The sequence below is a fragment of the Pezoporus occidentalis genome, unplaced genomic scaffold (assembly GCF_034315485.1).
Source record: "Pezoporus occidentalis ecotype Australia unplaced genomic scaffold, CSIRO_AGI_Poc_V1 ctg161, whole genome shotgun sequence".
Classification (NCBI taxonomy): Eukaryota; Metazoa; Chordata; class Aves; order Psittaciformes; family Psittacidae; genus Pezoporus; species Pezoporus occidentalis.
The window spans coordinates 1,253,315-1,274,910 of record NW_026913437.1 but is presented as its reverse complement, the minus strand read 5'-3'; the positions used below and the strand labels follow the sequence as shown (position 1 = coordinate 1,274,910).

The following is a 21,596-nucleotide window of genomic DNA, read 5'->3' as shown; positions in this document are numbered from 1 at the left end:
ATTGGGCTTAACCAGTGCTTTCCCTTTAGCGATCTCCAAGATGCACTGGTAATCCTACAGCTGTACGAGAAGATCAAAGTTCCTGTTGACTGGAATAAGGTTAACAAGCCTCCGTACCCCAAGCTTGGAGCAAATATGAAGAAGGTAAGAATTTCAAAGACGCTAAAACTTCCTATATGGGGCTTTGAGTCAAGTGAGCGTGTTTTGTGAGGGAGGTTTCTGTTTGAACTCTTTGTAGCTGGAAAACTGTAACTACGCTGTGGACTTGGGAAAGCATCCGGCAAAGTTCTCCCTGGTTGGCATCGGAGGGCAGGATCTGAATGATGGAAACCCAACGCTGACACTGGCCTTAGTGTGGCAGTTGATGAGAAGGTAGGGCCTGTCCCAGGCGCTTTGTGAATGCAGCACAGCTTGGGCAGGGTATTTTGCCATGAGAGCACCCATTTGCGTTAGAATGGGGGGAAGGAGAAACTTAACAGATGAAGTTGACCATCCTTTTTCTTACCTGGTTCTGAAGGTGATGGAAATACATACCTGTATGAACATGGTAGCTCCTCATTTGGCATTAGAGGTCAGAGTACTCCTAAGCTGATGCACAACTTTTAGGTAATGTGCTACCCCAATGGAGCAGATGGTCAATGGTGAAATGGTTTAACAAGTGTCCTGAGCCCAGGCAGTTTTGTGAGCTCATATGTAAGGACTTGAAAGGCTGGGAAGATGAAATGCTTTAGCAGAAAGCACACTTCAGATAAGATAATTAAGTCCTTTTTTGCTAAAGGAGTTAAAAGAAGCAGAGACTATGTGAAGGCTTTCCAAGCTGCCGTGAGCTCACACTGCATCCTGGCCATGCACTCAAGCAGGGCTTTGCCAGGCTCTTGCCTCATCATCTTCTCTCTGCGGGTTCTCAGGTACACGCTGAATGTCCTTGAGGACCTGGGTGACGGTCAGAAAGCCAACGATGACATTATAGTCAGCTGGGTAAACCAGACCCTGAAAGACGCTGGCAAGTCCACCTCCATCCAGAACTTCAAGGTGCAGGTTCTCCTCTTGCATCCAAAAGGAGAGGGGTGCCCAAAAAGTATTCCCTTGGCTGGAGGAGCAGTTGGGGGTGTCTTAGGAGGGCAGGAAATCTGTGTGCTGGGAGCAAACTGGCTTCAAGCTAACAGAGGAGACACTAGGACTGCCCAGTGTGGGGCAAGGCAGCTGATGGGGTGGCAGAGGAGGGGAGGGAGGAAGGCTCTGGGATCAGATGGTGGCAAGAACGGGGCTGGAGCTGGTGAGCGTTGGAGGGTGAGGACTGTCCCTTGGGATCTGGTCAGCTGCTGAGCATCGAGTACAGCCTCGTGTTCTCAGAGCACTCGCAGCAAACTGGAGCAATGATCTTGTGCTAATTCCAAAGGAGTGGCAGCAGTTTGGTTTTCCCTGTGTGGTCCAGCTGGGAATAATCCCTAACACTGCTGCTTTGGAAGGGCTTCTTTAAAGCTCGTTTGGTTGCACGTGGCAGAGCAGCTGAATCGAGGTGAGAAGCATGCTTTAAGGGTTACATTCATCTTGACTCGCCCCTGTTTTCTCCAGGACAAGACCATCAGCACGAGCCTGGCCGTTGTGGATTTAATTGATGCTATACAGCCTGGTTGTATCAACTACGACCTTGTAAAGACCGGTCATCTATCAGAAGATGACAAACAAAACAATGCTAAGTAAGTTTCCCGTTTCCAAAGCTGGTTTGCACTGATGCACTGCACCTTCTATGTGCCTCGGCCTTGATCTTACTACTGTGGTTTTAAGCCCCTTTGACACCCCCCTAGACGGGCAGCCCGTTGAAATGCAGTTGCTGTCCTTGCCTGGAACGCTGGAGGGAGCAGTTGGCTGGACTCTGCTTGCTGAAACAGAGCAGCCCCAGCAGTCCGTAGCCATGATGTGCTCCTCCCATGTTTGCTCAGGAGGATGAAGGGCTCAGCCTGGTGTCCCATGTCTTGTGGAATCACCAGGGGCTGTCAGGTGTAAAGCAGGCCTATTAAAACCTGCCTTTGGAACGCGTGTTCTGCAGGGCTGAGCAGCAGCAAAGTTCCTTGCAGAGAGCAGTCTCACCTGGTGATTGTTGGAGAGCAGGCAGAAGGGGAAACGTGACTGCTTGCTGGGGAACCCGCAGTGCGGTGTGCTCCCTGCTAGCCCTAACAAGTATTAATTGCACATTTTTACCTGTCTGTGAAGAGGACTTGATGTTCAAGGGTCAGTCTGTGCATTAAAGACACTTTCCTGTAGAAGACCCAGCAAAATCTGTAACTCAGATTTGAGCTGTGTGCTTTTATAAAGCAAACAGGTTTGGGGACTGTTGCACAGAGCGAATGTGAACCAAGAGGACAAGAGGGGAAATGGTGTTGGATGAGGCAGGAGCTGACGTGTGGTTTGTTGGTGACAGCACTGACCCACTCCTCTCTCCATGGGGAACAGGTACGCGGTGTCTATGGCAAGAAGGATCGGTGCCAGGGTTTATGCTCTTCCAGAAGACCTTGTGGAGGTGAAACCGAAGATGGTCATGACGGTGTTTGCCTGCTTGATGGGCAGGGGCATGAAGCGAGTATAAAAGGGCTGAGCTATGTAAAGAAAACTAAACCCAAACCGCAACACAAACCCAACCTGCCACCCTGGGTGCATGAGTAGCAGATCAGCTGCGGCCACGTGGACATGCTGTTGGCTTAGGAACTGTCGAAGTTCAAAGGACTTGGTTTTGCTTTGCAAGACAAACTCTTACCAACATTCTCAGGGAGAGGAGTTTTAACCAACAGCCGTGCTCTTTTCCCAAAGGAAAGTGTTAACTTCTCAAGAGCTCACAGAAATGCATTCATAACAGCCCTGTGTCTTGCAATACTGCTCTGGAGCTGTCTTCACTTCATTATTTCTCAGCTACTTGGTGTGTGTTTTACCCCTGAGGGCTATAAGGTGGTTGGTTTGAGTAGCAATGGAAACACCTCTAATTCCTATCTGCAGTCCAGTTTAATTTCTGCTACATAACCCAAGCATATTCTAGGTTTGACCATTTCCTTTGCAAATCAATACAGTACAAGTTGGGACCTGCAGGCCAGCTCGCAATGCTAAATGAGACGTGTAATTGGGAAGGTGGATCTTCCTCTGGTATTCTCTGTACATGGTGCTTTTTTATACATCTAACTATATTGATTAATTTACAAATCAAGCATGGCAGGTTTTTTTCCTCTTGCTGCTTATAAAAAAGGGGCCTTTTTGTTACTTTGGTTTGGCTTTGGTTTAAAGTTATGTTATCTCTGAGAACACCACCATCCTTGGACCTCGCACGTATGGCATCACGCTGCTGATGGCACGGTTACACCTGCGAACGGAAGTGAATGCATTTTTGTTGCATCTTGGTTCAGTTCTGTGCACCTAGAAAGTAAGTTTTACAAAAGATCTGCATGAAAACTCTAGGGTTTTTTATTTAAAATGCTGTTGGATATAAACCCATACTCTGTGGGGGGGGAGGTTTTGTGCAGGGGAAGAGGCAAATGTTAGAAACAGCAGGGTTCAATAAACTGAACAGCAACTGTGCTGGAACATAAAACTATTTTTACAGATAAAAGGAAGTGTTGTCGCCAAAGAAGGAAGATGCTGTATCAATAGGATTTAATATTATCTTGCTTTGGCAAGCTGTTTTGCTATATTTTGAGATCATATTGCTATTCCAAGCTATTCAAAGTGATGTAATATGGTGGCAAAGCATTAGTTGAAATAAAAACGTTTAAATATACACTTCTCTCCTTCTTTACACTGCCCTGGCCCGGCAGCCTGTCCTCAGCAGTGCTCAGCTGTGCTTCAGTTCAGCTTTTTGTGTTACCCCAGGTCCATTGCTCTGTAAGGGCTTTGCTTGAGGAGATCTTGTTATTGCTCTGGGCACAGGCAGTGAGGTTGTTCCCAACCTGTGTTTCAGGCAGGCTTCTGTAAAACCTTTCCCTTGAACTGGCACAGGGTGCCCAGAGAAGCTGTGGCTGCCCCATCCCTGGCAGTGCTCAAGGCCAGGTTGGACACAGGGGCTTGGAGCAAGCTGCTCCAGTGGAAGGGGTCCCTGCCCGTGGCAGGGGTTGGAGCTGGAGGAGCTTTGAGGTCCCTTCAGCCCAACCCAGGCTGGGGTTCTGTGATGAAATAAGTGGCCTTTAATTCAAAGAGAGCTGCCCCATCCCCTCCCACAGCACCACGCCTGGCAGGCGAGCACCAGCAGGATGACCCCGCTGTGGACAGTGGGGGTTCTGGTGCCTGCACTGGTACCATCGCCCCCGCACTTGTCCTCGCTGGGCAGCTCGGGGGGCCCGGTGCAGTGGGTCAGGTCCCCGGGCCGGGGGCCATGGGGTGCTGTGGTGTTGTGAGGGCTGGGGAAGGCACAGTGCAGCCCCTGGATGGCTCCACCGCGCGTGGATGCCCATCTCCAGAACCACAGCATCCTGCAGTCGCATTTCCAGGGGTTGTGGGATAAGAAGACGTACTTGAGCTTGGGCAGCTCAGCAAGCAGGCGGCTGGGGAGGGAGCTGAGGTTGTTCTTGCTCAGGTGGAGGAAGTGCAGCTTGTTTAAGTACAGGAAAGCAGAGTCTGAGATGGAGGAGATCTGGTTGTTGTTCAGGTACAAGTTCCTCAAGTTGAGCAAATGCCTGAAGGTGCAGGCGACGGCAGTGATCCTGTTGGCTTCAAGGTGCATGGTCTTGAGCTGGATCAACCCGTCGAAAAGCTGATTAGGCAAATCAGCGATGAAGTTGTGTCCTAAATTTAACATTCCCAGTCTGAGGAGCTTTGTGAAAGCGCCGCTTTGAATGATCCATATCCGGTTCTTCCTGAGGTTCAGCTCGTACAGGCTCTCCAAGTCCTTCAGGGAATCTCTGCCAATGGCTTCTATGTGGTTGCCCTCCAGGGACAGCTGGGTGAGGCTGGAGAGGTTCCTAAAGGCCTGTGGGACGTACCGCATGTTGTTGGAGGCTAAGTCCAGCCTCTCCAAGGAAGGCAGGTGCGAGAAGAGCAGCGGGTGGATTTCAAAGATGTTGCAGTGGGACAGGTCCAGGCTGAGGAGGTTTACCAGCCCCCTGAAGGTGTTTGCGTGCAGGTAGGTGAGGCGCGAGTTCCTGCTGAGGTGCAGCTCCCGCAGCTGGCTGAGCGCATGGAAGGTGCCCGGGGACAGGAAGGTCAGGTTGTTCCCATCCAGCCAGAGGCTGTGCAGGAAGGTCAGGTTCCTGAAGGTGCTGGTGCCGAGGCCCCGCAGGTGGTTGTTGGAGAGGTTTAGGGAGACGCTGGAGGTGGCAATTTCTCCCGGGAGGGCTCGCAGCCCCGTTCTGTTACAGTGGATGCTCTCTCCGGGTGCACACTGGCACACGCTCGGGCACAAAGCAGGGATATTGAGACTCAGCCCAGCCTCGGCTGCGCAAGTAAGTAGAAATACAGCAGGAAAGAACATGGCCAGGCACCCGTCAGCCACTGCATCTAATACCTGGTGGACAGCAGAGAAGGAGGCAAGAAAAAGAGCAGGTACCTTTCGGGCAGGCGAACCGCGAGCACCGCAGGGCTGGTTGGGCTGTGCTTTGGTGCACACTGAAACTGAACCGCCTCGTTCTTCCTGCTGCCGAGCAGCGAGCAGCGGGATCAAGTCTTTAGACGGATAAAAGCCGATTAAGCTCCTGCTGTGAGGAGCACCACTGAGAGGCAGGGGCACCTCTCCGCTCTCACTGTGGTTTTTCCCACCTCCTGCCCTCTGCACACAGCAGCAGGTAACAGATTCCCCTCGGGATCTGCCTGGGAGAGGCTCTTGCTACCAGCTTGGTCACTGTTCCCTGGATTCTCTTGGATCTCTGCTCTGGGAGGGGAGTTTCATGCTGTTCTTCAGCCAGAGCTTCAGCAAAGGTGACCAAGAGCAGCTCTGCCCACAGATGTGATGGGGTTTCTCACCCTGGGATGCCTGCAGGATGTCAAGCCTCATGCCTGCTGCCAGCCAGGGATTGCTGTGTCCTGGTGGAGCATCTCCTCGGGGTAAGCCCTGAGCCATCTATGAGTGGTAGGAGATGATACATGGGCGAGATGCAGAGCGCCTCAAGGGCATGCTGCCCTTTCAGGGTGCTGCCTGTCCCCGGCAGGGTTGAGACCTGTCACTGAGCACCTGGAGCTGCGCTTGGGTCCCTAAAAACTCAGTTCCTCAGGGTCTTTCCTGGGTTTGATCCCATATCCATAGTACCAAGGAGAAAAGTGTGATCAGGGAGGTCCTGTGCCCTTAAATCTGTGTTGCCTTCAGCAAGTTCTGTTTTCTTCTTCACTTTTCTCCAGCAGCCACCCCGCAAAGAGCAGCTTCTCCCTGGAAGCTTGGCCGGGATGGCCATGTTGTGTAATGGACACCAACTTCCAGCTGTAAACAACATCATTTCTTCGGTTAGACAGGCTTTGCTGCAGTGTTCTTAGGAGCCAAAAGCTGGTTCTCACCCTGATGGCAGCCAAGTGGCTTGTCCTGGGAGCCCCAGTGGAAGGTGGAAACGTGCGCGGCTCCCCCATCCAGCTGCTCACATCTGGGGCTGTGCTGAAGGGCTTGGTGAGAGGCTTTGTTTTGTGTTCTGAGCTCAGCTGGGGCTGCTCCTTTGAGGACATCACTTTGGGGGCTGTTCCATGCTGCCATTTCTGGGGCTGCTTCTTATCCTGGGCTGATCCCAGAGCGTGAGCGGCAGCTCATGGAGGGGATCCTGCCCCTCTGCTGTGCTCTGGGGAGACCCCCCTGCAGCCCTGATCCAGCTCTGGGGCAGCAGCACAAGAGGGACGTGGAGCTGCTGGAGTGAGGCCAGAGGAGGCCATGGGGATGCTGTGAGGGCTGGAGCAGCTCTGCTCTGGAGCCAGGCTGAGAGAGCTGGGCTGGGGCAGCCTGGAGAAGAGAAGGCTCCTGAAGGGGAGACCTGAGAGCAGCTCCAGTGCCTGAAGGGGCTGCAGGAAACCTGGAGAGGGGCTTGGGACAAGGGATGGAGGGACAGGCCAAGGGGAATGGCTTTAACCTGCCCGAGGGGAGACTGAGATGAGCTCTTAGGCAGAAGCTCTTCCCTGTGAGGGTGCTGAGGCGCTGGCACAGGGTGCCCAGAGAAGCTGTGGCTGCCCCATCCCTGGCAGTGCTCAAGGCCAGGTTGGACACAGGGGCTTGGAGCAAGCTGCTCTAGTGGAAGGGGTCCCTGCCTGTGGCAGGGGTTGGGGCTGGAGGAGCTTTAAGGTCCCTTCCAATAGAAACCGGTCTCAGGTGCTATGAGGTGATGATCCCAGGTACATCCTGTGTGTGTTGCAATGCCCAGTGGTCCTGTGCCTCTCCAGCTCCATTATCCTGAGCACCATCGCTGCAGTCAGAAGTAGCTGGCATCACTGCCTCATTGGAGGCAGCAGAGCCAAGGTAAAGACCTGCTCCTTGAGAAAACCAACCACACAGTTGTTCTTGCTAGCTACTTTTTTAATGAATACCTTCCTGCTGTGCTCCCCTCTTTATCAGCATTCAGGTCTTGGGTTGTCTTTTCGCAGCTCAGCTCCTGGTGCTCCATGCAGGGTGTTGGGTGTCTCACCCCAGCGGGTAGCAGGGGTTTATGTTTTGAGTGAGGTAGCTCATCCTTCCTGCTTCAGTGGAAAGGCTGAGCCACCGCAGGTCTCCTGTTCAAATGGATCCCACCCATTGCATGACCATGACTGTGTTCTGCCTTTTCTTCAGTTCCTGATTTATCTGACAGCTGGGACTCACAGCGCACCCGCTGCACAAATTGTTTGTAGCTGATGTCAAGAGCCTTGCCTAGTGCTGTGGGTTTCAAGGAGCTGTTTTCTCTTCACAGTATCGAGGTCTGATGCAAGCAGTGCAAACATCTCCTTTGGGAAGGTCTTGCTGCTCTAATGAGCTAAAGGAGCAAGGTTTGCTTGCTTTAAGCTGTCTGGTGGGCAGATGTGAGGGAGCAGAATCACTCAATGGCTCTGCTGATTAAAAGAAGGACTAAATAAGTTGGAATGCCCAAGTGTCAGGAATATTCTGACTTCCTTAAAGGTTTATCCAGCTGGTGAACTCCCTTTTGTGTGGATCTCAGCTGTTGTATTATGTAAGAGAAATTCCTGACAAAACCACATTTAAAACTGATGCTTGCAGCAAGTATAGCTCAAAAGAGCAAAGGAAGGAAGGTGTTTAAAGGATCTCTGCACAGAGACCCCTGGGCAGTTCACAGCTCTCTAGAACTGGCTGCAGAACCCTAGCTCTTCTGAAAAATAAAGCATTTTGTTACCTTTTCTTTTTACAATTTACTTTTACCTAAAGTAAATTGCTTCCACATACTTTAAATGCCAGATATACTGTATATATTAATATATATCAATATCAATGCCAGATAGATTAGATATATTAATATATAGATATGTTAATAATAAAGCAGAAGTTACACAGGAGGGAGCTCTTTCCCACCAGCTGCGGGCATCAGTGTCATGACTTGATACAATCCCAGACCAGTTCGTGTTGAAAGGGACCTTAAAGCTCCTCCAGCTCCAACCCCTGCCACGGGCAGGGACACCTTCCACTAGAGCAGCTTGCTCCAAGCCCCTGTGTCCAACCTGCCCTTGAACACTGCCAGGGATGGGGCAGCCACAGCTTCTCTGGGCACCCTGTGCCAGCGCCTCAGCACCCTCACAGGGAAGAGCTTCTGCCTAAGAGCTCATCTCAGTCTCCCCTCGGGCAGGTTAAAGCCATTCCCCTTCGCCTGTCCCTCCATCCCTTGTCCCAAGCCCCTCTCCAGGTTTCCTGCAGCCCCTTTTAGGTAATGAACCTCTATTAAACTTTAGGTATCAGACTTCTGCTGCTTCTCCCAGCAACTGCTCTGGGAGAAATGAGCAGCAGTGAATTACCTGTGGTGATGAACTGCTTCTAACGAGCGCTGCGCGTGGTGCCTGGTGTGACCTGGCCGAGCAGCTCTCTCCTTGGCTGCGCTTTGGCCACAGCAGCGCGAGCAGGATTTAGGCTCTATGCCCACTGTGGGCAAGCCACAAGGTTTGGCTGTCCCGGGGGCCATGGCTTGGAGCTGTGCTGGGGAAGGGAGCTCTGGGCAAGTCCTGCTGCCTTCAGCAGGGCCAGGATGCTGCCGTGCTCCCTCCTCCTCAGTGCCCGCTGCCTTTAACAGCAGCGGGAGCAGTGTTTGCAAAGCTGCTGCCGTGCTTGTTTCCTTTGCTGCTTTTAGTAACTTGTAAAATGATTGCAGCCAACGATTTGAATAAACAATGTCATGCAGGATAACCTCAGTCTTGGCAGCGCTAGTGCCTTGACACAAACATCTCGTCAAAGAAATGCTTTGGAAAAGTTTCCTGCCTGCTGGAGGTGGAAGGGGCATCCCTCTCCCGCCCAGGCTGCCTCTGCCCCACTCTAAGCTAATGCAGACATAAACGCCTTCAAAAATTGACTTCTTCAGCATGGAAGGTCCACTGTATGGGACCAGAGCTCTCTGACACCACACTCTGATGGATCCAGGCTGGGTGGCCCTTGTGTTCCACTACAGTGGGAATGAGGAACTCATGTAACAGTGTATGGAGTGCTTGGGAAGCCAGCTGCAGGAGGGCTGCTTTCAGTGAGTGCATGCAAAAGGTTTGTGATTGGCATGATGGAAATGTGGCACCAGCGGGATGGACATCACCACTCCCTGAAGGGCGTGGGATCCCAGCTCCTGCCTCCGGACACCAGGGATTCAGGGCATCCTGCTGTAAACCAGCACCAGAGGGGCCAGAGCCACATTGACCTGTGCTGGGTGGTGCATCCCGGGAAGCACGTGAGTGAGAGAGTCCTGTCCCCCTCCTGGTTTCTCCACAAGGAACAAATCAAGCTGTGAATGCAGTCTGCATCTGGATCCATGTGGCTCTGAGGATTTGGATGGGGCTTGGAGCAAGCTGCTCCAGTGGAAGGGGTCCCTGCCCGTGGCAGGGGTTGGAGCTGGAGGAGCTTTAAGGTCCCTTTCAACACAAACCAGGCTGGGGTTCTATGTGCAGCTTTGCCTGGGAAGCACAGCACACGCGTCCCCAGTGCACAGGCTGCTGCTGCTGCAGAGGTCGCACTCGGGGTATCAGGGTAAAATGTTTAACGCTTATGGACACTCACTGACAGTGTTTATCCTGCAGGAGCCTCTCTGCCGCTCCTGCCAGGGAGCGGAGGCTGGGGCCAGGCGCAGCGTGGAACACGGGGAAGAAGCAGATGTGAAAGCTCAGTGAAACCGATGTGACCCCCAGCCATCCCCATCTGCTTCCTCTGGCCGCCTGGTACCCCAGGGCAGGCTCAGCGCCAAGCCTGCTCTCTGCCACGTGGCCCCGTCCCGCTGCTCCCCTTGGCTCAAGCAACGCGTGTGTCTTTGCAAGGACTCAGGCAGTGGCTTCCTGTGTTGTTAACGGGGGGTACAGGGTCAGCCCCCTTGCACAGGCAGTGCTGCTGTGGATGCTGTGCGGTTCCTCTGCTTTCTGCCTCGGTGTGTTCACATGAGGGTCAGCCCTGCCAGCACTAGCAGCCTATTCCACTCTTTATCGTGTTGGCAAGTGCTGGGACTCCACAGAGCTCATGGGAGTTCTCTCCATGAATCCTTGCACAGAGGCTAGCACGTGTGCACCGAGTACATCTGAGGGGCAGGAGGGGTTTGATCCACCAGAGCTGCAGGAGGGAACTGCAGAGCTATTGGTGGGGTTTGCCTTTTCCTTGCTTGCTGCTGCTCTCTTTTTTTAGGTTGCCTTGCTCCTCTCCTCTGATTTACTGCGTGTGCTCACGTGGCCTTGGAAAGGGGGGTTCTCCCGCTGCTCTGCTTCCAAAAGGAAAAGAAGCTGGCAGGCGTTCACATTGCAGTTCTGGAGTTATGTAGGTTAAAGTCTCCCAGTGGGAAAATGGAAGAGATGCGCGCGCAGATTGCTGGTGGTGACAGCGGAGGAAAGGAGCACGTAACTCTAGAGCTGCACCCAGCTGGACGCGAGCTGTGAGAGGTACGTTTTCTATCTGCCCTTAGAGCACAATCCCCATTGATTTCATTCGATTTGTGGTAAAATGCTTCATTGTGTCTTGAGGAGTAGCAGCAGTGACCAGTTTCAAAGCCGATTCTCAGCCACCAGTTGTTGATGTGCGGAGGGGGGAGCGTGTTTGTCAATGAAAACTTGTTCTCGGGAAGGTAGCTAAAATCAGCTGTGGTGTGGTCCCTCTAGTAGGAATAAGTGACATATGTAATGCTTTGTGACAACTTCTGAGCTTCCGTATGTTAAGGTGAGAGCGAAATGGGGCTTCAGACCCTCTCCTGGATCTTTGTTGTTCCCAAACCAAAACCTTTCCTGTGTTTAAGACCTGTTTGATAACAGAACATGGGTTTGTGATCCAGTTCTGGGGACTTGGAATACCGGCACTCTGCACAGATGTGCATTAATATCCTCCTACTGAACTCTCGTCGTTGAGACAATAGAATCAATCTTTTGCCAGTATATTCAAAGTAGCACATTGCATATTTTGCATCAAGCAAATTCTAAGCTCATAACGGCACATTACTCTGTGAACACAGAAAAATGGGCTGGAAACGATCAATTGCCTTCTGTTCATTGAGAAATCATTGCCCAGCTCTGTTGTCTTGGTCAGAATTCCTGTTCAGAACACTTAAATGCCTGGTTCCATAAGAACTTGACTGAAGGATTTTTCTCTATTATGTAAAATAGAATATCTGGCTCTGATATCTGCTTTATTGCCTCTGAAGTTTGAAATGTGCCCTGCTTGGAGTGCAGACACGAGCTCTTGAACCGGATCGCAGGCACACTCTCCTATTTAGCTGGTTTTTAGCTACGTTTCCACCTCCTGAAACCCAGACTAAATGAGTGGCAAATACTCCTGTTCAGTCCAGTAGCTGTGAGGACCGAGTACTTGTATCTACATTGGAAATGTTTCTTTTACTCTGATTAAAAGCTGACACAAGGGCAGGAGATGCTGATTTGCTTGGAGAAGGACTATGACAGTGAATGATGCTTAGCAAAGACCCTTCAGTGTCTGTGTAGCCAGCCCTGTGAATTAAAGCAAGGTCAAAGCTTCCCTTCCTATAGCCTTGTTAAAGGCTGTGAGCTCCTGGGAGGCCCTCAGGTGTGAAGCACCTGATCCCCACTGGTGAGCGCTGCCTTTCCACATCATTTTAACTGTGCCGAGCCCTGGAAATGGTGTCAGAAAGCTGAGAAAAGGATCCCAAGGATCTCTGGTGCTGCCTTTGGTCACCGAAGTCTCTCCAGCTCCTGAGTCAAGAGCCCTTCTGCTCTGCTGGTGGCAGAAAGCCCCATCTGTAACCACAGATAAACCCCGGCTGCTCGCTTCTCTGCCAGGCTGATTACAGAGTGCTGTGACCTCCCTGGGGTAACTGCGTGCTGGCAGCGGGGCGGGGGAGAGGGCTCCGGCGGGGCTGCCTGGGATGTCAGCACTCGGATCACCGACAGCACTTCAATGGGCTTTGGTTTGGTGTGACCGTGACGCCAGCGCTAAGCCGGCTGCGCGTCTAACACGTGCTTTCTGGTGTGCAGGTGAGCGATGGGATAGAACGGTGCTGCTGGCGCACGGACCGCGCGCAGAGCCTCCCTCTCCACCATGCAGAGCAACTGCTCCCTGGTCGTCACCCCCAGAGGAAGCCTCCAAGTGCTCTACGCAGCCCTGACAAACGCATCGGCCGCGGCGCGCTCCCCCGCTCCCTGCCCGCTCACCTCTTCATGGTACCAGTTTTCCCTCATTCCAGCGCTCTTCTCCGTGGTCTTGGCGCTGGGGGTGGTTGGCAACAGCGTGGTGGTTGTGGTGCTTTGTCGGCACAGCGGCCCCAAAACAGTCGCCAACATCTACATTCTCAACCTGGCCGTGGCAGACCTGCTGTGCCTCGCCACCCTTCCCTTCTGGGCTACCTACTATGCACAGGGCTACAACTGGCTCTTTGGGTCACTCATGTGCAAGATCTCCAGCTCTGTGCTGTGCTTGAACATGTTTGCAAGTATATTTTTCATCACCTGCATGAGCGTGGACCGGTACCACGCTATTGTCCATCCTATGCACTCTCAAAGGAGAACTCTGCAGAAAGCTTATTTCACAGCACTGCTTGTGTGGGGCCTCGCCTGTTTGTCCTCCCTCCCAACCTTTTATTTCCGGGACACCCACTCCATCGAAAGCTTGGGGGTCAATGCTTGCATCATGGCCTTTCCTCAGGAGAGCTACGCACGATGGGCTGTGGCAACAGCCTTCCTGAAGAACGCACTGGGCTTCTTCATCCCCTTGACGGTGATCACCACGTGCTACGTGCGGATCAGGAAGCCCCTGCTCAGAGCACGGGAGTTTGGGAAGAACAAGCAGAAGAGGGACAGAGTCCTCAAGCTGGTGGCTGCTGTCGTCGTGGCCTTCTTGATTTCCTGGCTCCCGTTCCACGTTTTGACGTTTCTGGATGCCTTGGCTCACATGAGCATCATCAGCAGCTGTGCGGTGACAGGGCTCATCGACACAGCGCTGCCGTTCGGCATCTGCATGGCCTTTGCCAACAGCTGCATCAACCCGCTCCTGTACTGCTTCATCGGGAACCAGTTCCAGGAGAAGCTCCACCGCTTGTTCAAGCGAAGGGTTTATCAGTTCAACAGCCACCGGGAGAGCTCTTCCCTGAGGAAAGGGAGCTGCTTCAGAGATGCTGAGACCCCTGTGGGCAGGGAAGGGGAACCCAAGTCCCTGCTGTAGGCATCAGGGCATGATGTGGGTGATGTCGGTGATGCTCCTCTGTCCTGGTCCTCTTGTGCCCATTCATTCACCAGCAGTTTGAAGAATCCCTTTTTCACATGTGGAGATTTATTCTTCCTTCCTTTCCACAAGGAGCACTCCACAGAGGAAGACTCTGGCACATAAATGTTGTTTTAAATACCAGCTTGTGCATGGCTGAGATCAGGCAAGAGTTTAGTGCAACACCAAAAGACAAAACACACCAAAGGACCATTGCACAATAGCTATAATTGTGTAGGTGCTGAGTATTATACCCTAAGCTGGTTTTCTAAAAGAGATTCTCACTAGAGAATGTGTAAATAAATAAAGCAGTGTGGATACCTCTGTATGTATCTGTAAGAAAATATTGTGACCTGTATTTTATATATATATATAATTTTTTTGTATACATGGCTAGGGATGTCATAAGTAAAATGCATCAAAGGTACCTCCTGCTTGCCTAGGCCTGGGATCATGAGGACACGGTTCTGCAACCTGCAGGAGGCAGGTGCATATTCCTGGGGGAAGTACAGCCACTTGCATGCCTTTCTACCCTTCTCCTAGCAGGTGACAGGTTCCCAGGCCAGATGGTTTGTGCTTTGACCCAGTGTGGTCACTTCTGGCAGTGATGCCCTGATGTGCGGAGTCCCACCGCCACGTGGGCACGCTGAGTCCCACCGCAGCCTCTGGGGAAGGTTCTTGCTGATTATCTGCCCTTCTTGCATCTCTAACATCGATTGCCACTGTAATTCCAGGGTACTGCGTACAGAAACCCTGGGTCACTCTGTCTTAACACCCAAGCAAAACCACGGTGTGACTCCCAAGGCTTACCCACAGCTCAGTGTGGCCGTTCACTCATTTGTAAGTAAAAGAAAAAGGGGGTAAGAAAAGTATTGGGCAAATCCTGGTTCTGGTTTGAGCATTTGAAGTTTTCTTTTTGCTGGAGAACCTTTCATATTTGATAGGCTCAGTGGCCAGCGGGCTGTCCTCAGGCTGGGTGACTGAATGATCTTTAGCTTCAAGGGATTGTCTGCATCCCTTGCAGCTTGCAGTAGCAGGTTTGGGTCCATGGGTCAGAAATTATACCTGTGGGTTGGGAAAACAGGAGTTGTGGCCTCCTTGGAAGTGCCAACACCGGCTGGTGCCTGGAAGCCGAGGGAACCCGGTGCAGGAGCCATCCATCACTGTGACGGTGGGGGTTAGTTCCTTCACGGAAAATGGGATGATGCAGGAGAAGTGCCAGTCTCAGAGTGATGTGGGATGAAAAGTTTGTGCAGAACTTGGCAAAATGGGGCCTGACCACGGATAGCCCCTGATCGCCGCCCTGGTCTGGGGTATTCTGTAACGGGGTATGTAGCTTGTCCCAGAAAGTGGAAGAGGAGCCATTAAAGCCTCTCCCTTGGAATGCTTGTGTTGAAAATGTTCCCAGGAGCCAAGAGTGTCTGGGGAGTTGGACGGGTCTGGAAGGACAAACTGGTAATTGCTTAGCAATGAGCACAGCAATGCAGTCGTGCTCCAGCAGAACAAACCATCCCAGCACGAAAACCACCTGGTGCACAAAGTGCCAGCCTCGGAGCAGTAATGAGGGGTTGTGGAGGCTTTGCTGCAGGGCAGGGCAGTGATGAACGCATGGGGCTTGGAACTTAATGATCTCAAGGTCCTTTCCAGCCCTCACTGTTCTATGATTACCTGCTACCTTTGTAGTCTCAAAAACAAAAGCTGAACTGCTCCATCTGCCCCGGTGGTACCCGGGCTTCAGCTGCACCCACCCGCAGCGTGAGCAGGGACTGGGTTTTCTTCTCATCACTTTGGACTAGCTGCTCTAGTGGAAGGGGTCCCATGGGCTGGGACTGGAGGAGCTTTAAGATTCCTCCCAACTCAAACCATGCTGGGATTCCATGGTTCTATGAAAAAGAGGATGAAGCCTTCCCAAGGAGTGAGCAGCACGGCAGCATCTCCCAGTGCTGCGGCTGCAGGGCAGGGAGGAGTGACCATGGGCAGGGCTGCAGCAGCCGCTGCACTCGTGTTGCCCTCCTGGAAACAGGGACACAAAAAAAGAACATTCAGTGGGAGGCAAATTCCTTCTTTCCAAGCGCAGGTTCAAAAGCAGCCTCCCCCTGGGTCACATTCTGCAGGAGGGACCAACCAGGCGGCCCCCGGGGCCGCAGTGTGACATTTGTGTTTGCCAGACCTGCCTTGTGCCTCCCTTGGGTCGTGGATGTGAGCAGTGCTGTCAAACAAACATCCGAACGCCTGTCTGGAGAGGAACCTGAGACGGGGGAGGTCTCGCATCAAGGGGGTTGCTTTATTTTTGGAGCAGATTGCGTAACGTTGAGCTCTGTGAATTTCCCCTGCCCTGCCAGAGCTTCTCATGGGAGTTTTCAGGAATTTTTAATGGAAAAGGTTGCTCCGAGCCCCTGTGTCCAACCTGGCCTTGAGCACTGCCAGGGATGGGGCAGCCACAGCTTCTCTGGGCACCCTGTGCCAGCGCCTCAGCACCCTCACAGGGAAGAGCTTCTGCCTAAGAGCTCAGCTCAGTCTCCCCTCTGGCAGGTTAAAGCCATTCCCCTTGGCCTGTCCCTCCATCCCTTGTCCCAGGCCCCTCTCCAGGTTTCCTGCAGCCCCTTCAGGCACTGGAGCTGCTCTCAGGTCTCCCCTTCAGGAGCCTTCTCTTCTCCAGGCTGCCCCAGCCCAGCTCTCCCAGCCTGGCTCCAGAGCAGAGCTGCTCCAGCCCTCGCAGCAGCTCCATGGCTGGGAGATGGGATTGTTTCCTGCAAGGATCAGTCAGTCTCTGTCATATTTACACAGCAAATCCCATTTGCTGCTTCCTTTTCTGTCTGTAGCTGATCGCTCTCAGCTTAAGAGAACAGTGGGAAGAATCTCAGTCCAAAGTGAGCATCCCACATGTGTCCCTGAGCTGACTTGAGCACAGGATTTCAGCATATGGAGCAAAGTCCCTGGCATTCATTAGCTTGAGCTAGTGCTAGGTGGTGAGCTAAAGGCTTTGTTTGTGTAAGACACGCAGCCAGAAGTGTTTGGTACAGCGCGTTCTCCTTGAGAAGCCAGCACAGCCCGAGCCTGTGCTGGCACCGTGCGCTTGCCCCGCTCCTCAGGCCAGGTTTTGGGCAGCAGTATCATCTTGCCACCCTGCAGCCGCCTGCCCCAGCTTGGCTGCCCCGCACCACACATCCCGAGGTGCCGTGCACAAGGGAATCGCTCACAGCTCCCCCTGGAAACGAGGACTTCTGGATGCTGCCTTGGAGCGGTGCTGGCAGGAGCGCAGGAAACCCAAAGCGTGGGGATTGAGGTGGTTTGGCAGCGATCCCTGCTCCGGCAGCTCCCTGCTCCCATCCCACATCTCCTTCCCTCGCAGGAAAATCACTGCTGGTGTTGGGCAGGGCTGCTCCGTTCAGCAGGAGCCTGGGATGTGCCTTCCTCACGTCTGCTGCCTGCGGGATCCGGCTGCCTACAACAGAGAGGGAATTGTGCTGGGGGCCATGGGCTCTGCTGGGAAGGGGTTGGAAGTCTCTTGTGCCTTTGAATTACCAGGTACCTGTCTACAGAAGGAGCCCAGGCCTGCAGCATCACACATCTGGTCTGGGTACAACGGGCAGCCTTGCTGCTTGGCAGAGCACCCACTGCAGAGCAGGCTGGGGGGCAGTGCTTCCCCGCTTGATGGGCTTCATTGGAATCGAAACAGGAAAGAGAGAAACCCCAAACCCAACAAAAAACCTGAGCCAAAATTGAGATTTGTTTATGGAAAACTGCAGGTTTATGTGTGTATGTAAAGTGAAATACCTAACCCTGTGAGATACCTGCAGCAAACTGCTGCATTCACCTCACCTAGTGAGGTCTGAGATCTTCTCCCACACTGGGACTTCTACATCTATCACTATCTCTTTGCAGTGTTGAGGTGCCCTCAGCTTTGCTGCCATGCAAAAGCAGGGCTGTGGGGTGCTGGGTCCGTGTTTTAATGGGGGCACTGTGGACAATAAGGATGGGAACCAGGGGGGCTTATGTCTTTTCTGCAGGAGAAGCACAGAGGCACCTCCCCACAGCACCTTGGTAAGCCACAAGAGATCCATCCATCCGTCCATCCATTCCTCCATCCATCCGTCCTCCATCCATCCCTCCATCCATCCTCCATCCATCCATCCTCCATCCATCCATCCATCCATCCATCCATCCATCCATCCATCCATCCATCCTCCATCCATCCAATCCATCCATCCATCCATTCATCCATTCATCTTTACATCCATCCATCCATCCATCCATCCATCCATCCATCCATCCATCCATCCTTTCCTTCTCTCCTTCCTTCCCTTCCTTCCCTTACTTCCTCTCTGGGCCCAGGCTGTAATCCTGCACACTTCAGCTATCAGCCCTTACATCTGTCAAAGACCATAAATGGTGGTGTAAGTCCTTCAGTTTCCAAAACCAGCTTTTCCAGCCTTGCTGTCTGCCCCTGGGAGTGTTGTGGGGCAGGAAGCCAGCAGACAATTGCACAGGGCTGGCTAAAATGCTTCTGGACCTTAGTCTTGGACTGGAGAGCCCTGGGAGAGGAGCAAGCCAACATCTCTCCTTGCCTCTTTCAAATGTTTACTTTCCATTTCCTCTTCAGCTGAGGCAGATCTGGGTTTGACTCTATAAGCTCTGGACAGAACTCTGTTAATCTCCAAAACATTTTACAGGGACAAAGCAGAGGGATATGGAAGTGGATGAGGGTCACGACATTAATTTCCCTGCTGTGAGATACACCCGAACTTCTCCCCTCTCCCCCATGATAACCAGTAGCTCTTAGCTGAAGCGAACACAAGGTTGGGAAGCTCCACTCCACAGCACAAGCAGTTGCAGGAAGCCTGGATCCAGGAGGGCGGGTTGGAATTGTAAGTTTAAATGTTGTGTTGTTTCTATAGCAATCAGCAAGACCCAACCCAGTGAAGCAAACAGTGCAAACGTGGCTGGTCCAACAGGGCTGCAAAGGGAACACGACAAGCAGCTGAAATGGGCCAGAGGACAAGGCTGTCCCTAGGAATCACAGTCACCTTGGAACATGCAGGAAACCTTTCTCGCAGGACAGGAAATGGTACAACCCTTAAAAGCATTTAGACAGAGATTTAATGTGTGTATGAGATACAATTGCCATTGAATGATGTGTGAGAGAGCTTGCAGAGACTTAGTGCAATGAAATGGGAAGACACCACATCCATATGACATATCCTTAAGGAAACAGGACCAGAACGTTATTATAGCTGTTCAAACTGTAAGAGTGTCTTCAGCATTCCCTAGGGATGCCTCTGAAGCTCTCTGCCCACACGTAATGCAGCTCATCCATCATGGAAGGAAGTCCATGCACATGAAGGTGTTCTCTGTGCTGAGCTCTGAAATAACTTGGTGTGCCCTAAGCTTGCCCCCTGGTGCTCTGCTGCAGGATGGCTTCTGAGCCCTGCCCCAGGCTAGCCGGGATGCTGTGCAGCCACAACACACACCCTCCTCCAACCAGCACAGCAAAACATCTGCGTTAAGCGCTGGGACAGCATCCAAACATGCAGCTCTTTCGCAAGGACAGGAAGGTGAACATTCTCGATACAGCGTGTGCTAGGCAGGCAGCGATGTCCGGGTACAGTGGAAAGGACGTCTCCGGAGGAAACGAAGCACTTCATCTGCAGTGTGAAAGTTGTTGCTTCCCGAAATCTTTGATGAGGTGGTGCTTATGGGGCGTATGGCTCTTTAGGGTCTTCGCTTGCAGAGGAAGATGGTGGGTTTCCTTTGCAGTCTGGGAGCTGCACTGCTGTGTGCTGTTTGACCTGCTCCAGGAGGGTTTTAAGGAGCTTTACACCCAATGAAATAGATCTCACTGTTCGCATGCTGCTGATGTCTTACATGACACCTCTGACTGCAGCAAGACTCCTTCCAAAGTAAGCTCAGCAAGATCTGGCTCTCTATACAAACCTCTCCTGTTGTGAACTCCAGGGTTTTAGAGTACCATGAACCCCTTTCTATCGTAACACCCTTGTTTTACTGTATTAACAGTCTCCTTTTAGATGCATAGAGTGTGCAGAATTTGTTCGTCAAAGTGCTTGTGCTCTTGTGGGAGAGGATTCCTCCATGTGCAATTCAGTTTGCAGCAAGTATGTTTGACAAAGGTCTACTTAAGATTGTCCTTTCAGACCCAGATAGACTTTGTAATGTAACCAACATGTTTAACACTAAAAAGATTCGGTTTTCTTTTAGATCTGTGCTGATGGACAAACTACTGATGCAGTTTGGAACACATGGGCCTCTATTAGGGCGATGATACAACCCAAGGGAGCGGTTTTCAAGGACAAGTCTAGGAAAAACAGGCTTTAGAGTACGAGACTAAATGTGCTATATTAACTGGGGGAGCCCGTGGATGTCCCTGGCTCTCAGCCTGGGAGCTGGCAGTCTTTCATCTGGTTTGATTTCAATCTCCATCGCCTGCAGGAACACAGAGAGCTCTTTCTTTCACCCACTGGAACACCCAAAACCAGAAACTATCCCCAGGAGTCAGGAACCGTTGTTTCCTCTGCTCCGAGTCCAGCCTGGATCTGGACCACAAGACAACCAGATGTTTTTCCAGCTACTGGCTGCTTTTGTGCTGAGATTTCACACTTTGCAGGTCACTCTCTCTAGGATGAGCTGGAAACACAAACAGGTAATGAAAACGGATAGGAAAGGTTCAACGTTGGCCTACCCTGTAGCTAATGCAGATGCAAGGGTGCCCAGCGCAGACTTCATGCTGAAGGCAGGAGCAGATTTTCTTCATATCCAGGCTGGGTGGGAAATGAGATGACATTGTTGTGGATTGCTGCGGCAGCCCTTGGGTTGGGCAAGACTCTCCTGAGGCATAGCATTGGGAAAGAAACTGCCATCTGAAAACCACCGGAGGTTCCTGCGGAGCAAACAGGGTGGGTTCAGCATGAGGGGCTGTCGAAAGCCTCTGAGCAATGGCTGAGGAATGCTCACAGCTCTTCCTTGGGTCGCAGAGCAGGTGACAGCACCGAGGGCTTGCTCCGGTGCGTTGGGGCACTGGTGACACGTGCGCCCGTGAGCCAAGGTGGATGTGGCTGGAGACACGTGAAGGATGGGGAGGTTGTGCCCGGAGCTCCCTCCACCTCTGGATCCTGTCATAAACCTCTGCTGCGCTCGTGCTGCCATCCGTGCCTCTCCTGTCACCTTTTGCCATAACATTACTGCAGGTAGGCTTGTTAAACCAGCTGAAAATAAACCACTAAATTCATGTAACATCCTTCCTGAGCAGCTTATGATAGTGTGATGCTGGCAGTTAACATCTACTGCAGTTGTACAGAGCATTTCCTCTGCCCTTGCCCCCTCTTGTGTCTCCAGGCTCTTTATAGACCCGATATTTATCACCCCAGGGAAGTGGTGGATTCCCCAGTGTTGGACACCTTTGAGCGACCATTCAGCTGGACAGGGTCCTGGCCCATCTTGTCTGGACTGTGATTTTGGCAAGAAAGGTTGGACCAGGTGATCCTTGAAGCCCCTTCCAACCTGGTACTCTCTAATACTATGATTTAATGAGAGCACAGAGAGGAAATCTGCCTTCAGCTTCACTGAGGCCTTAAACAGTGGCTCAAGAGACAAAAGACTGCAAAGAAGCAGTGGAGATAAGTCAGAGGTACAGCAGCACAGCTGGGCGAAGGGGGACACTGAACACTTTCCTCTTCATGGGGGTGTCCATATTCCTCCCCAGGGAAGCAGCCTGTTGCAGATCACCCTTGTGCTGTGGCTCTGCAGGCTTCAGTCTCCATTCTCTGCCTGGCATGAAGCATTTACCTGCTCTGTAAACAAATTCATCCCATTTCTACTGGTA

At 52.2% G+C, this 21,596-nt stretch overlaps 3 protein-coding genes across 5 annotated transcripts in view; 2 read left to right on the top strand and 1 right to left on the bottom strand.

Annotated features, from left to right (window-relative positions):
- PLS3 (plastin 3) overlaps positions 1–3,763 on the top strand; it is a 36,904-nt gene extending 33,141 nt beyond the window's left edge. For all 3 annotated transcript variants that reach the window (XM_062612796.1, XM_062612795.1, XM_062612797.1), the window contains 5 exons: positions 30–144; positions 239–372; positions 909–1,032; positions 1,576–1,700; positions 2,455–3,763. In XM_062612796.1, the coding sequence (XP_062468780.1) occupies positions 30–144; positions 239–372; positions 909–1,032; positions 1,576–1,700; positions 2,455–2,587 (631 nt within the window). In that variant the 3' untranslated portion in view covers positions 2,588–3,763. The remainder of the gene's footprint in view (positions 1–29; positions 145–238; positions 373–908; positions 1,033–1,575; positions 1,701–2,454) is intronic.
- A 408-nt stretch (positions 3,764–4,171) lies between these two features.
- On the bottom strand, positions 4,172–5,453 carry LOC134160643 (nyctalopin-like). Its single transcript, XM_062612847.1, has one exon. The coding sequence runs from the start codon at positions 5,447–5,449 to the stop codon at positions 4,172–4,174; it is 1,278 nt and encodes a 425-aa protein (XP_062468831.1). The 5' UTR covers positions 5,450–5,453.
- A 5,464-nt stretch (positions 5,454–10,917) lies between these two features.
- Positions 10,918–14,137, top strand: AGTR2 (angiotensin II receptor type 2). The gene is made up of 2 exons (XM_062612794.1): positions 10,918–10,980; positions 12,538–14,137. The coding sequence occupies exon 2, from the start codon at positions 12,602–12,604 to the stop codon at positions 13,718–13,720; it is 1,119 nt and encodes a 372-aa protein (XP_062468778.1). The 5' UTR covers positions 10,918–10,980; positions 12,538–12,601; the 3' UTR covers positions 13,721–14,137.
- Positions 14,138–21,596: the final 7,459 nt, after the last annotated feature.